The following is a 15,701-nucleotide window of genomic DNA, read 5'->3' as shown; positions in this document are numbered from 1 at the left end:
TCCTACTCCTTTTCAGGCATATCAATTCAATATGTTATTTGTTTATTGTTTGAGTTTTTTTGTTTATTTTTATTTGTGAAATCATTTGAACATATTTTTATTGTATTTTCATGCTTTTAATTTGTCTTTTTTTGATATGTCTGAAATAAAATTTAATCAAACAATTGCATAGAAAACCGACGTGATAATGTTAAGTCTAGCAGTAATCATACATGCTCACAGTTTCAATAAGCACTACTCATAGACTTTAAAAGAGGGGTACTACAACTGCTAATAGGGATGCTAAAGGAACACTAGAGCAGAGAGGTGTGTATCTCCTGCTCTGTCCGCAGCTGCGAGGGACTGCTGCGCGAGGACTCTGCCGCCTGTCAGTGCTCTAGGAAGGGGGAGAGGCAGGGGAGGCACCCGCTGATCGTTGATTAGAGTAAAGAGCGATACTTGAGCGAAAAAGTCACCAATAACACCAGAAAAAGTAGCTAGATTTGTCTCTGGTCGCTTTTTTGAAGAAAACGTCGCCAGAGGTGTCTGAAAAGTCGGTAAATATAGCGACAACATCGCTAAGTAAGCAACAATGGGACTGAGCTGCGGGCTTGAATTAGTTCTGTAGCGTTACGCATGCGCACGAGCTGTAGGCGTTTTTGGCCGATATGGGCGTTTTTGGCAGATATGGGCGTGTTTGGCATGTTTGGCCGAGCTGCACTCGTAGGCGGAAGCGGCTGCATCTAGACCCTTCTCCAAATAGGTGCCTCTCTTAAATCTTGCCGCCGTAAAGGATTATGGGATACCACTATCTCCTTTCCTTTAGCATAGGTTGGTCCGGAGTAACCTATGCTAAAGGAGGGTTAAAGGATGAATCGAGGCTCTGTCACTACACGATCTGAGGAGCATGCACGATATGAGGTGCGCGTGCGCAAAATGGCCGCCATCATTGACAGCCCGCTTAGCTTAAAGTGTTTTGGAGAGCCACAGACTGCACTTAAAACAGACTGTAACTCGCTCAATTCTGAACCGATTTTCATGACATTTAGTTTGTTATGAAGATATAACAGTTAATCATGCTACAGATTACGTGTTGGAATTAAATTCAGTTACGGGGCTGCTAACCCACGGACTTTGTGTGTGTGTGTTTGTGCTCACGGGGAACCTTTGGGGGGGGAGGGGGTGAGGACGCTGACGTGCGTTGCCTAGGCGACTGCGGGCTTTCCAAGATGGCGGCCGTTCTGCGCATGCGGTCCTCATATCGTGCAGGCTCCTCAGATCGTGTAGTGACAGGCTCCTTTCCTATGCCTTTCCTAAGCATTTTGAGAATTCGGATCACCTATCCGCCGAGTACTTCCGGTTCATCTCGATAGGAAAGGAAATTTCCTATGCAAAAAATACTTTTCGGATAGGCCCCATGTCTCTCGTTTTAGTGTAAACTTTACTTTGATATCCGGATGTATTCTTTTGTGCTAGCTCTTTACTTGCGCTTAGATACAGTGATCTCGCTCTCTCCCGTTTCAGTTTCATATTCACCATAGAGATCGAAGCCTAATACGCGTGCACTTAAGGTCTCCGAATGACGACTCACTTGGTGGTTTAATGGGCTAACGTTTGCCGTTGTTTTTAACAGGCTAGCGGAAAGATATAGGCCTACTCGCAGACAAACGAGTGTTATGCTATTATTTACTATCTATGGTGTTATGGGTAGGCGGTTTCATTAGGACCATGGTAGGCGGTGGCAAGTTGGCTGAAACGTTGCGGAAGTGTGTGAAACCGCAGTCATATGACCAGGCAGTCGGAGCAAACGCAACAAAGCATTAGATATGGATAGATCTCCCAGAACATCGTGACTAACATCCACAACGAAAACGGTAACATTGTCCATTGTCCGGTTTAGACCAGGAAATATATTTGGTCATTGAGTTCTCACCGTAAGGACCCACAAGGTCGTTTTGTTTAGTTTTAAAGTTAGCAGTTAAGCTAATGATAAACAATCAGGGGGTTGTTTAGGCTAAATTATTGACAATTTAGTTAGATTACGCAGTCAGAGTCACTATTTTTCCTGAATGTCTCTGAATTGATGTCCTCAGATGGAGGAGATTAAAGTGTCGCCTGACTACAACTGGTTCAGAAGCACAGTGCCCCTGAAGAGAGTAAGTAGCCTACTTCATCCTTTTCAACCTGTATTCACTGGACCCACTTCTTTATACAGGAAAACATCACGTGTCATCGGTTAGTAGTAAGGTTATAGGCTTTATAATAAACATACAATAAAATAAAATGCAACAATGCATTTAAAACGAAGAGCAGATCAGTCATTTCCTGATGTATTTATTTGACTCAGTTAGGCCCATAATGAAGCTGTATCTTTGATCGAGTAGCCAACATGTGTTTGGTGTTTAACCAATCATCAGTGGCTCAATTGTGAAGAATTAGATTTGCGTATCTGCCTGTTCACAAGAATCTGTTAGTGTATTTACGACTGGAGGTGGGCTAGGAGTTTTCACTTCCTCTGTAGGCTACTTCGATGCAGTTTGGTGTTTTCTATAACACGTATGTGGCCCTCCGCTGCAGTTAACACATTTAAAACAACTGTTGCTCAGAAGAGTGTATCAATTCAGTTCTCTGGTTTGATCCACATGATAAGAGGATTTTATCTTCTCCCTCTGTATGGACTGAAAGCAATTGTACCAGAGCACATGGTCATCAGGAGGCATATTTGGGTCAAACAGTCATCCATCACATGCTAAGTATGATACCATTGTGCACTCTAAATACTGTGCCAGTGGATCACATTGGCTGCTCCATCACTTTGAACATGTCAGCTAAATAACATTACAGGATGTTTGAATTATACGATAAAAACACATCCAGGGCTCCAGACTAACTTTTTCATTGGTGCGCCTAACTTTTTCATCTAGATGCACTAGCACATACAGGGTTCAACATAACTTGGATCCGAGTTTTACTGGCCCCTTGTATATTTTCACTGGCCCTGCACACACTTTTTTTTTCTTTATAATTTAGTGTCAATAATTATAATACCTGTATTAGAAAAATAAAGAAAGATAACCAGATCTATACTGAAACAGTATAGATATTCACTTTAGATTTGGTTATTTTTCTTTTAGTTAATTATATGAAATGTTGATATTGCTCATACACATAATATAAAACCAGGCAAACATATTGAATTAGAAGCCTACAACTGAAAGTATGTTGAAAGAGTCGGCCAGTATTTTAAAGTCCAGTAGTTTGATGGTTGTTTTTATTCTTGAATTTGGGCAGTTTAATGAATAGTTCACCTGCAGAAGTCATGTTCAAACATAAAAAAAAAATAAGAGATGAAGGTCTGATCATTCTTTGTGGTGTGGTAGGCTGTTTTTATTACTTTCTCTACATGCATTAGGGATGTGAATGTGTCGACCGAATGACCGGTTTTCCACTTGTGCTCAAGTTGACTTTAAAAATAGAATAGAAATCCGAAAATCAGTGGGTTATGCCGTTTTTTTAATGGGAGATTTCACCGTGTACGAGTTCACGTCTGGTCGTGAGCGCGCTGCAGGAGTGTCACTTCTCCATGAAGTGTCAGCTTCACATAAGAGTCCGGTGTGGGACCATTTTTTCAAACTATTGATAAAAAACAATGCAGTGCAAAATATGCAGCATAAGTTAAACGCTCGTCTAAGACTATGACATTAAATCACCTTAGAAACACACAATGCCTTCGTCCGATCACAGCAGCGTTTCACCGTGTGATCTCGCCAGCGAGTGAGCCGCCGCGTAGATGAACTGTGGTTTGTGGCTAAAATAATAACCGGGGATATTCTCCCCGTTAGCGATTTCAATGGGAAAGACTTCCGCGATCTGATTGAATGTCTCGAGCCTGAAAACACAGTGCCAAACTGCGCGACTAGGAACTGTACAGTGAGCCGAGTCCCTCCGTTCGTTTCTGTCTACAACCGACACAATCACCCGAGACGCATTCACAGCGTTTAAATAACGCCTCTCATTTGTATTACCATTGGGGCTTGGATGCAAATACTGTAACATTACGGCGGCAGATAAAGGAAAAGCGCAGTTATCATTTTCTGCACCTCAACCTCTGCTGTGGGAAGAAAGAAAGGGGGCAAAGCAAGTCGATTGATTTGTCGACTCGCAGGCGGACGGTAGGCAGCTCTGCCAACGGAGCGAGAGTGCACCCGCTTGTTGCTCCGCCTGTCAAAACGCCCACGCATCGGTTGTCCACTGGCCTTTCATTAAAACATATATTTTATATTAGGTTTATTATATTGAGTCTTAAATAAACACTGCTTTCATTACGACTCTCAACGCGCATTTCAATGAACCATACATCAGGTCGGCAATCAGGCCACGCCCCCTTTGGGGGGAAAACATTGAACAGCGCTCCATCCACTTTGTATTGAAGGAGACCTGTCTTCTGCAAACAAACTTAATTAAAATTTAATCAAACATCCATTTAAGAAAAAAACGTTACTTTCTTGAAAGCCACGACTCTTGTTTGTCTATATGAGCTGTTTTTGTGAAAAATAATTGAGTAGTTTTCAATATTGAGGTGTTTTTGTCCGGTCGGACCGGGTCGGACCCATCGTGGGGGAAACCGTTGAAAACCGTTCCATTCACTTTGTATTGAAAAGACCTGTCTTCTGCAAACAAACTTAATTAAAACGTAATCGAACATCCATTTAACAAGAAAACGTTACTTTCTTTAAAGCCACGACTCTTGTCTGTCCATACGAGCTGTTTTTGTGAAAAATTATTGAGTAATTTTCAATATTGAGGTGTTTTTTCCCGTCCGTGAGGGTTAGCCTATGGTTAGCCTACAGCAGAAGGCTAACATTAGCCTAGCATTCAGCATACATTAGTTAAGAGTTTTGTCTCGATATTGAAAATTACTCAATACTTTTTCACCAAAACAGCTCGTATAGACAGACAAGAGCCGTGACTTTAAAGAAAGTAACGTGTATTTGTGAAAGGCATGTCGCATTACGTTTTTATTAAGTTTGTTTGCCGAATACGGGTGTCATTCAATACAAAGTGAATGGAGCGCTGTGTATTGTTTTCCCCCCAAAGGGGGCGTGGTCACGAGAGTTCCGTCCAGATGACGTATTGCCGACCTGATGTATGATGTAGTCTACAAAAAGATACTGAACTGTGATTGGCCAGTCACTGGCCCGGGCGGGACAGTGACTGGCCAATCAACTTGCCCTGCATATGATTTTACTGGCCCGTGCCATGGGTTATGTCGAACCCTGCCCCAGAACATTTTGAATTTAACACTTAATTTCCTGCATTTTGGTGGATAAAAATCCACTAATCTGTGCATATATATATATATATATATATATATATATATATATATATATATATATATATATAGGGGAAGGTGGGGTGATTTGTGCATTTTGGAAGTTGCAAAACCCCTTGTTTCTAGAAAACCGTGGAAGAAATTGGAAATGTGACCACATATTTAAGAAGAGCCATCCATTTGACTCATCCTGTAAATAAGGGAGACACAAGGAATAAGATATAAGCACATTTAAGCTCAAAAAACTGTGTTTTGCCTTTCAAAGTAAAATTTCCATGATTAAGGTTTTTTGATTATTGTGTCTGAACAATTATAGACACGTTTGAAAACATTTGACACATGTTTTAGTGCTTTGGTATGCTACACTTTGAGTCTATATAGTTAGCACGATGTCAACCCTAAATTGCTGCATCATGCCTATTATCCAAAATTCTGGGGATGGGGTGATTTGTGCGCAAGGGCCTGGGTGAGTTATAAGTAAGTAAGTAAGTAAAATGTATTTATAAAAGCACATTTATGACAGTTTGCACTGTCCAAAGTGCTGTACATAGTGCATTCAGTAGGTAAACAATGAAGGTAAAATAACAATAACCAAAATAAAAGACGTAAAGCCCATACATCCACATAAACACAGATAGTAGTGCAGAGGTAAGTAAGTAGTGCAGAGGTTAATGGGGAGGAAACACCAGGGTGTACATATGGGTTTTGAGCCTTGATTTAAAGGCAGAAATGTAGGGGGAATCACATTTGTCAGGTGGCAGTTGGTTCCACAAGCACGGAGCAACTAGTGCAAAGTACATTTCTGAGAGTTGTGCCAGTGGCATGGCTGTATACGCTGGTCACCAAAAGAAAGTGATTGTCTACAGTAGCTCAGAAGAGAGTGACATCTCAATTCCACTTAACGACACCACTGATGAGAGTTCAGATGGCCAGAAAGATGATGATGGTGACTTTGTCATTGTGACAAAATGACGCACAAATCACCCCACTACGTGGGGTGATTTGTGCGACAAGACAACTTTTTTTCCGAAAGCTATATTTCTTAAACAGTTTATTCCAGATCCAAAGTTTTTATTGCCAGGGATGCACAACATCCTGAAATATATGTACATATTTGAGTTGGAGACATAACTGTCAAGGCCTCACTTTAAAATCACTTTGAGTAAAAAGTTGCACAAATCACCCCACCTTCCCCTATATATATATATATATATATATATATATATATATATATATATATATATATATATATATATATATATATATATATATATATAATAAATACATGGTATTACGATTCTACTTTGATAATAACATTTGAGATTATTGATAGTTTTGAAACCCCGTATTTCTCAATTTAAAACACGCATATTAAGAATCATTGAAAATATAAAAAATGTATCTTGTAGTGGTTTATACTTTTTATTAAATTTTCAAAATTCCCCATGAAAATAAATGCATTCCTCCAAGTGCCAGACAGTAGCAGTGTCTGTAAACTTACTGAAACGTGCGGGGGCCTTCACTCATGCAATCATCTGTTTTTTCTCTGAGCTGTCTCATGTGTAAATAAACTCGCCGTGTTCCCAACGGTCGCCACTTGACATAGTGACTCAGGGAAAAAGCAACAAGTGAATTTGTTACTGTGGTTATGGCTGTATAATTTATATGTTATAATGAGAAAACAAAGTAGTTAGCTAAAAATGGTAGTTTTAGCTAACTTCCTGTCAGTGACTGCAGTTAGCAGTCCCCTCCCTTGTCACTACGTCACCACATTAATGCACTGCGGTCTTCAAGCAGTGAGTCATCTAGCATCATCTCACATGATAAAAACCATCAAAACAGACATTGGGAAGGACTTTTACCTGCGCCGCCATTGTAGGCGCATAAACATTCACCCCTCTGCCCCTCTCTGCGCGTGCACCGGCAGTGAGACGTGCCGGTTTGTAGTGTTCTCTCTTCTGATTGGATATCAGGTTGTGGCATACTCAAAAAGTTTATTTGCCGATTACATGCAGAGCGGGTGACTGAGAGACATGTGTTATGTAGCGCGCAACCTATATAAGTGATCACTGTATGAATATAGAGCGATTTAACACGTATATTAACATAAATATATCGCTCACTTCACCTTTTAAGCAAAATAAGAAGTGGGGGACATCCTGAGATCTCGTCCCCAAATAACTCTAACTCCTACCCCTAAATGTAACGGTAAAGTGTTAAAGATCTCCTATTATCCTACTCTTCTGGTCTTAATTTCTTGTTAAAAACTGCTATAGAGCAACCTGACACGAATCACATCACAAAAAACCATGTAGATTTTCGGGACACTCTTCCTCTCACCCTAGCGAGCACAGCAGGCTGCTCCACACTTGGCTCTGTGCTTCTCCACCCCTCCTGCAAACCCCACTCCGTTGTGATTGGTTACCTTCCTTCCGGAACAATTTCAGTAGCGCAAGCGGGAGATTTCAGAGAAGGAAGGTGGGGGCATGGCCGGAGCTTGCCTGAGCAGCATTACCATACATGGAAACATCCGCTTGTGTGACGAAAAGAATGTCAGAAAATTCTGAACCGATGTCTCGACCGGCTGCCCTAGTGTTTAGTGCTCTGCACAGCCAGCCCAGACGGTCAATAGGGAATACGTTGAAATGCACGTACGTCATTATTTGATAAGCTAGTATGGTTAAACGTGACTATAAATCATTATAACAACGTTTATAGGTCATAAAAGTCAAAAAGTATCATAGGTCCTCTTTAAGGTTGCACGGTTGTAAGCATGGTTCTCCAGCCGAAGCTATGTAAAAGTGTCCGAAAAAGGTGCATCACAGGCGGACACAGGTCCCGGCTGATGCCGCTCCTCCTGCGTCATGTTTGGTGCTGGAGACAGTGCACCCGTTGGCTGTTGAGAGTGTTCATGTCATTTCGCTTGAGCCAACCCCTCAAGACTAACGATAATATTAAACCTGTTTGATAATGTCGGAACGTCAAGGCGGGAAGAAAACTGTCTGAAATCGGGTCAGAGGACCACCTTACACCAAACGACTGAGATAACGGGCGCATGCCACAACTCCAGCAAGACTCCTGTGATTTCAGTCTGACATTGAAAGATTGTCTGCGACTGTAAAATTGCGTGAAAAGTTGCTTAGTATAAGCCCAGCATAAGTGTGGTTCTATAGTTCTATGATTATCTCTCCCTGCCTGTCTAAAATGGGAGTGTGATGTGTGCTTGTGTCTCCACCAGATTATTGTTGATGATGATGACAGTAAGGTGTGGTCGCTGTATGATGCTGGCCCAAAGAGCATCAGGTGTCCCATCATCTTCCTCCCTCCAGTCAGTGGGACAGCTGAAGTCTTCTTCCAACAGGCGTTAGCCCTGACAGGCTGGGGCTACAGAGTCATCTCGGTGAGCTTGTCACAGAACACTTTTCACTGCTCATTTATTTATTTTGTCAGTAACATGCCTATTGTCAGTTTATTTAAGCCTCTTGAGATCTGGACTAATCATTTCAGTTGTATAGTAAAAGACAACCAAGATCAGGCCGGAGTGGCTAATTGGGAGGGAGGATTATTTGAATTTTTTTGGGAGGGCACTGGGTTGGAATATCATCATCTGTGCACATGAAAAACCCGCAGTTACATTACTGCTAATTCAAACTGAACATTTCCTGCAGCTTCAGTTTCACATTAAAAGCATACTACTGGTAGCCTGGAAATCCAGACCCTGATATCTTGAACGATAGAGGGTCTGGCCACGATCAATAGTAATTTCCAGCTCAAGGGGCGGCTCCTACTCGTGCATTTCAAATGCCACTGCACGCAGTTGGATAGCACTACAACCAATCAGAGCAATGCACAAGGTGACGTAAGCCCTGTTCGTTTAGCGAACAGCTGTTAAACTGTTAAAGGCTGTGGCAACCCACAGACATAAATATATTACATTAATGTTGGGTTTCTCTATAAGCTGTTTACAGTCATCCAATTAAAAATTAATTTTCATAAATATTATAAAAATTTTCTAAAAAAACAGCTTTTTTGCTGTCTAGAACATTTTGCAGGGCGGTGTGGGCGTGGCCAATAACGTTCTGTAAGGGAACGTTCTCTCACTCACGGCGCTGAGCAGGTTTAGCCCAGTTCAGACCAAAGATTCCCCACACAACGAGACGCAAACTTGAAAATGCTGCACATGCTCACAATGAGCCTGACTGGCAGTTCACACTACTGCACCGGGCTGCGACGGTAGCTGGTTTCCCTAGCAACGGTCAAATGCTCTGGCACAGCTGAGAGCGCAAGCTCAACATCACTTGCAGAAAGTAGCCTAACTTATTATTATTATTAGGCCTATATAGGTTTGCAATTAGTTATAGTCTATTTTTTCCCACCACAACCGCAACCTATTTAATTGAAACAGGTGTCAGTGTCACAATGAAAATATATACAAATATCTCTCTCATATTTATTGTTATCTCTTATTAGTTTATTTCCCATTTAACTTGCAAAAAAAATCTGCTATCTATTTTAGGCATATACGCATTTTTTAATTTTTTTGAGGAGAGAGAGAGAGAGAGAGAGAGATGCAATATTGTTACATGCAGCGGTGACACATGGCGCAGGGCCTATTGGGCCAATTATAATAAGGGGTTTCCCCATGGGAATAGGTCGTAAAAAGTCGTGTCGTTTTATATTCGGTGTAATATTCAGCGTCCAGTTATGGACTGACCAGTGCGATCATCAGCTTAAGAGCTTGTGTCCAACTTGTGTTTATTTATTTATTTTCGAGTGGAGCACGAGCTGCGCACTCGGATGCGGCCGGGACAGAGGTGTGTGCGCTTGGATAGAGAACGATGTGACGAGAGGAAAAAGAGGCACGTGAAATGGCCAAAGAGCTCCACATCCCCAGCACTGAATTCAAAGCCTTGACTTATACATATGTTGCGAGTCGACGTGAGGCATGAATCGGTGCAGCGATCGACAGTGTTTTTTCTGCTGTGGCAGGCGTAGTAAGGAGAGCTTGCCAACTGTGCCGTCCTCTGCCATCGTAATGTTCAGATTTAATCATTTGCATCAAAGCCCTTATGATAATAAGGATGAGAGGCTTTATTTAAACGTTGTCAATGCGCAGGTGGTGATTATATTAACTGTGTCGGCTGTAGACTGAAACTAACGGAACGAGGCGGTTGTTTCACTTTGCAGTTAGTCGCGCAATTTGGAGACATGTCTCTGTGTATCAGGTCTCGGCACACAATCGGATCGCGAAAGCCTGTCCCCTCTACAACGTTAACGTGCAGGAATCCCCGGTGATCATTTAGTCTTAAACCACATAGTTTTTCTGCACGGCGGCTCGGCGAGGTCTCACTGTGTACGTCACCATCACAGTGTTTCACCGGGGTACGTGCTGCTTCGCTCAGACGGGGCTTTGAGTGTAGGCTCAGGCGCAAAGAGACAGTCTGTATCTCTTGCGCGGCACCAGAGAGATTGTATAGATTTGTTTTTTAGAGCGTGTGACGTCCCAAGCCTGTGACGTAAACCAACGTTCGAATCAGAAATTTTCTAATGGCCGTCTCAATGCATTTTAGAATAGAGATCCTTTGCGTGACGTCCCAAGCCTTAGCTCGATCTAAGCTAAGGCAACATTCGAATCAGGATTTTTCAAATGGTCGACCAACTGACATGACAGTATGTTTGCGGGGGGCTAACAGATATTCCTAAAACCTTTCATATACATATTAGCACTGATTTTACTCCCCAAATAACATAGTTACAAGGATTTAGTGGATTTGGGTTGCCAGGGCCTTTTAAATTAAACGTTTGCCGTGGTCGGTCGGCAAAACAGAACATTCCACTTACTTGCTAATGAAAGATTTGAGTGCCGTCTTCCAAATCGTAAAGGGTCGAGGCCAAAGCAGTCTCAAACTCACACAACATATCCGCAGCCATCTTTGATGTTTACTATCACGGCTTCGACGTCGCATGCACGTCACTGTCGTCATCCGGTTACGTCCTCCCCAGAGTACCATACACAGGACTCTGGTGCGCCCATATTAGATAGAACTAATTAAAACGTGAGCCCGGATTTCTGGTCTTTTTGAAAAAGCTTCAACGGAGAGTGTCCAGACCAACAGGCGCACCAAATTTAATTTGCCAGCGCCTAGTGGCAGGTCTGGGAATGCCAGGCTATACTTCTGGTGTAAGGTTAGTTGACCTTTATTTTGAAGCAGATGAGGGATATGAGCGCTTCCCAGCCCTGCTGCTTGTCAGTTATTAGCAGGATGTCTTCCGTGTGGGACTTGCGGGTGAAGGAACAGACAGGAAAGTCTGCTATTTGCAGTAGGCTACTTAAAGTAGTAACCCTGTGCTCACACCAAAAGCTTATTGAGCATGACCCCTGAAACACACATCCTACCTCTCCTGCACGTCCGCGTCTGACTTTTTTTCACGGACCGTGTAAACACACTACAGCGGCCACACATCCAACCTCGGACGCACTGCCGACAGACGTCGGAGGCACTTCTGCAGCGACGCTTCACTTTACCTCAGGAGGCTTGCCTATTTTTTCAGGGAGACGCGCGTCTCTGCTTTAACTGATAGAGAAATACTCTGTTGACAGTCATACCGGCCATGTGTGGCCGAAAAAAGCTAGAGAGAGGCAGCAGTAATGGACGGCGACACGCTTCAGAGGTAGACGCAGGATGTGTGTTTCAGGGGTCAGTGGCAGCTTCCAGTCATTAATTTTCAATGTCGAAGGGCGACTGGACCATGGCCACCACCTGAAGCGCCCACAAGCGTATAGTGTGAGTCCACAGTCTGAAATAAGTGTGAACTATCCCAAACATTCACAACAACCAGTCTAATTTAGCCTAATTAGAAGCTTAAAAATGCATCCTAATACTTATATAGGCTATATGATTATATAGTTGGGTTTCCCAAAAATAAGGAAAATTTCAATTGTGTTTGTGTGCTGTGAATAGCCTAAGCCTATAGTTCTAAAAGGGAAAAAATCTACAACACTTATTTGCACTGAATTTGAAATGATGATATTTTAGAAAAACACACTGAATTACAAGGGTGTCGAACAGTGGTTCCCAAAGTGGGGGCAGGGCCGGTTGCATAACATAATGACTCTGGGTACATCTGATGCCTCGTTTCCACGGCGCAGAGGTCGGAGTGGCTCGGCCCCCTTATTTTGGCTTTTCATTTGCCAAAAGTTGGGTAGGGTCCCAAAATAAGCGAGCTAGACATTTCTAAGCTGCTCCCATTTTCGGTACTCCTCCGTTGGGGTACCGGTCGTCTGAAAGGGTGCTGAAATGGTGGAGCCTTTATGTTGTGAGTGTATTACCGGCGTAATACGCTCTGGGAAAAAAATAAACGGGAATAAATATAGAAGCGGCTAGTTTGGCCAAGCAAAAACAAGAGACGGCTGGCTTGACACGCCCGATACTTTGACCCATATTCTGGGGGCGGCTATCCAGCCTAGACCCCGCCCTACCATAAGTGTAGGGTCGGCGGTGGAAACACCATCAGATTTAGCGTAAGCGAGATGTCCCGCTCTGAGCCGCTCCGACCCGACCCGCTCTGCTCGGTGGAAACGAGGCATGAGATTAGAAACAGTAACGTCAGTTTAGCAATAACTGATGCAAGAACTGGTAGGCTTTCCTACAACAGTTATATATTTTAAAATAAATATATATTTATAATATTTCTCCAATAGAGGGTGCAAACATTTCAATTGGGGTTGCAATGCATGCTTATGCACCCCCGTAGAGCCCTGGGCGGGTTGCAAGATGCCTTCCAAAAAACAAATAGACCAAATTTAATCCATTACTGTCCAAATACATACAGAAATATGATTTGAAAAATACAAACCATGCAAAATAAAACCACGAAAATAAAAAAAATACTGTTGCTATTACTAATGTTAATGCACAGAGATAACTATAAAAAAAATTATGACTGTTTGGCTGTTGTTCTTTTGTGTTGCCTGTGTTTGCAAAGGCCTAATAGTACATGTGTGTTGTTGTTTGCAAGGTTGTAATTACATTATTTTAATATAGTCAGTCGTGAACTAAAGTGGGGCGGACTGAGGCATAAAACTCCAGGGCTGAAAATTAGTCGCACTCCAGCCCTGACCATGATAATAACATGGCTGTGTGGTAGGGCTCGGAAAATTAGTATTTGGAGCTTAAATTAGTATTCGGAGCTTGGGTTTTTTTTTTTTTTTCAACATTTTTTTTTTGCAAGAAGCTAGTACTGCAATATAATGTCAGGGTTTTTCCTGCATTCAAAAAATTTTGGCGCCCGCCAAAGGAATTTTAGCGCCCGCCAAAGGAAAATCCTCAGCGCCAAAGTGTTTTTTTTTTTATATATATATAGATAAATAAATAAAAATCTACTTAAAACGGCTCCAAATGTGTTTCCATTTCCGCGCCATTCCAGTCATATTACTCGCAATCTCAGTTGTAAAAAAATAAATCAGGTCGGGGATAATCGTTATTAAACTATCATTGTTCCGCTCGCCGGGGCATGCAGGCTTATAAATGCAGCGCACCCTTTCAGCCGTGAGCTCCGCTCGGCCCCTCCCTTACCTGAGTTTAGCTATCGGCTCGTCCAGAGTAGGAGGGAGATGTTGCGCATTGCCGGGTGTTTTGAAAAACTTCTAGATGACGAGAATAAAGGTAAAACTAATTGTGTTGTCTGAAAACACTTCAGACTCACAACAGACTAAAATAATGTGCAAGATTTGTCACACGCGAGTAACGTGACATACGCGACCGAGAGAGAGAGACAGAGAGAGAGAAAGAAAAGTGATACGACCTGATCTGCACCTCTAAACATCCCGACCAATTTGTTTATTCACTTTAAGTCGAATCATAGTGGTCTATGACCAAGCAATCAATGAATAAAAACACAGGAAGTTTAAAGCTCCTTGACTCCTGCCACCACAACTGTCAACACTACAATGCAACTGCCTATCCAGCCAGCTCCATGACATAAATAAATCATGCCCTTACATTCAATGCTAGCAAAAGACGTGCCCTATCAACACCATTTACAACTGGTTATTTTTATTTTGACATATTTTTTTTTAATTATTAAAAATATGTTTCACTTATTTAGCCTATTTCTATTCTCCCTGTTTTCAGTTCAATTAGGCCTTTGTTTAAAGTCCAAAGTCATGGTGTTATTAGAAAAAAACCTTGTTAAAAGTAAAATAAATGCATAATGTTCTTAAATCAATGATTAACTGTCTTTAATAATCGTGATAACACAATAGCCCCTTTTACACAGAGATTGCGGCATATTGACGGAACAACATCACTCCAATATGCCGGCTTTGCTTGCTTCTGTGTTATTTACACAGAACCAAGCAACGCCGGCCTGCTGGCGCATCAGTAGTCCCTTTTACACAGCGCTCCGGAATGAAAGAGGTGCTTGTAAACAGCGTCAGGTGTGACGTAAACATTTAGCGCCGCGCCGGTCAGCTGCTTTACAACAACAACAATGGCCGGTGAATTGAGAGCAGAAGTGCTGGAGCTTGCAGTAAGAGGGCCGTATTTTACTGTCCCCACGATGTGCCAGTTGATCTCGCTACGCGCTGAGTCCAACATCACTGGGACAGTTAACCAAACTGACTAAATCAATCCGACCGCTTCACCTCTGTGTGTGTGTGTGTGTGTGTGTGTGTGTGTGTGTGTGTGACAGGTTGGTTGTGAGCGAGTCTCTTTGTGAGGGCAGCGATCTGCCAATCAGACATACACATACACACAGTGTGTGAAGTCACGTTACTGTAGACAGAAATAAAGTGTGGATATACGCTCAGACTTAGGATAATAATAGCGGCGGCGGAATGTGTTAGCAAAACAGTAGCTCTGTGGCTAACAGCTGAGCCGGAGCCTTCAGTCAGCTGAAGCAGACAGTCTAGCGGGGCGAGCAGACTATTCCCCCGTTACTAGGTCGACCTTCAAGCTGAACAAGAGCCCTCCGCTGCGCGTCGGGCTCCTGCTTCAGCTTGTCGGTCTTTATTTCTAGCAAGTGACCCGTTCGCTATACTTTATCCCTTACTTAGCCTAGCCTAGCTTTCCATTGTACAACTTCTCCTGGGCAGAAATAGACTCATACACTCTGCAAAATGAAGCGCGGGGGTTTGGATTGAGCAACGGACCTTATGATCAGCTAGATTATACACCGTTCCTTTTATTTGGTGATTTTTACGGGACATCAGGCCGCCGTGGTTAATGTTAAACACACGTCCTTCAACTGCTAACATGGTCGCATGTTTAGAACGTAGGCTATGGAACGTCAAACGCCCCCCTGTTCCGCAACAACAAGCTGGAGCATTTAAACAGAGAGGCGGAACTGATCGTGTCGGGAATCTTACTACCCCCCGAGGTAGTAAAAT

The 15,701-nt window shown here is 42.6% G+C and overlaps 1 protein-coding gene across 1 annotated transcript in view; it reads left to right on the top strand.

Moving 5' to 3' along the window:
• The first annotated feature begins 1,350 nt into the window (after window positions 1-1,350).
• Window positions 1,351-15,701, top strand: part of spg21 (SPG21 abhydrolase domain containing, maspardin) — a 44,679-nt gene continuing 30,328 nt past the window's right edge. Inside the window, exons 1-3 of the mRNA XM_080027272.1 lie at window positions 1,351-1,853; window positions 2,073-2,135; window positions 8,550-8,711. Of these exons, the coding sequence (XP_079883398.1) occupies window positions 2,073-2,135; window positions 8,550-8,711 (225 nt within the window). The 5' untranslated portion in view covers window positions 1,351-1,853. The remainder of the gene's footprint in view (window positions 1,854-2,072; window positions 2,136-8,549; window positions 8,712-15,701) is intronic.

Source organism: Ammodytes marinus (assembly GCF_949987685.1).
Source record: "Ammodytes marinus genome assembly, chromosome: 1".
NCBI classification, from domain to species: Eukaryota; Metazoa; Chordata; class Actinopteri; order Uranoscopiformes; family Ammodytidae; genus Ammodytes; species Ammodytes marinus.
The sequence above is the reverse complement of the archived record's forward strand: the minus strand, read 5'-3'. Positions and strand labels throughout refer to the sequence as shown.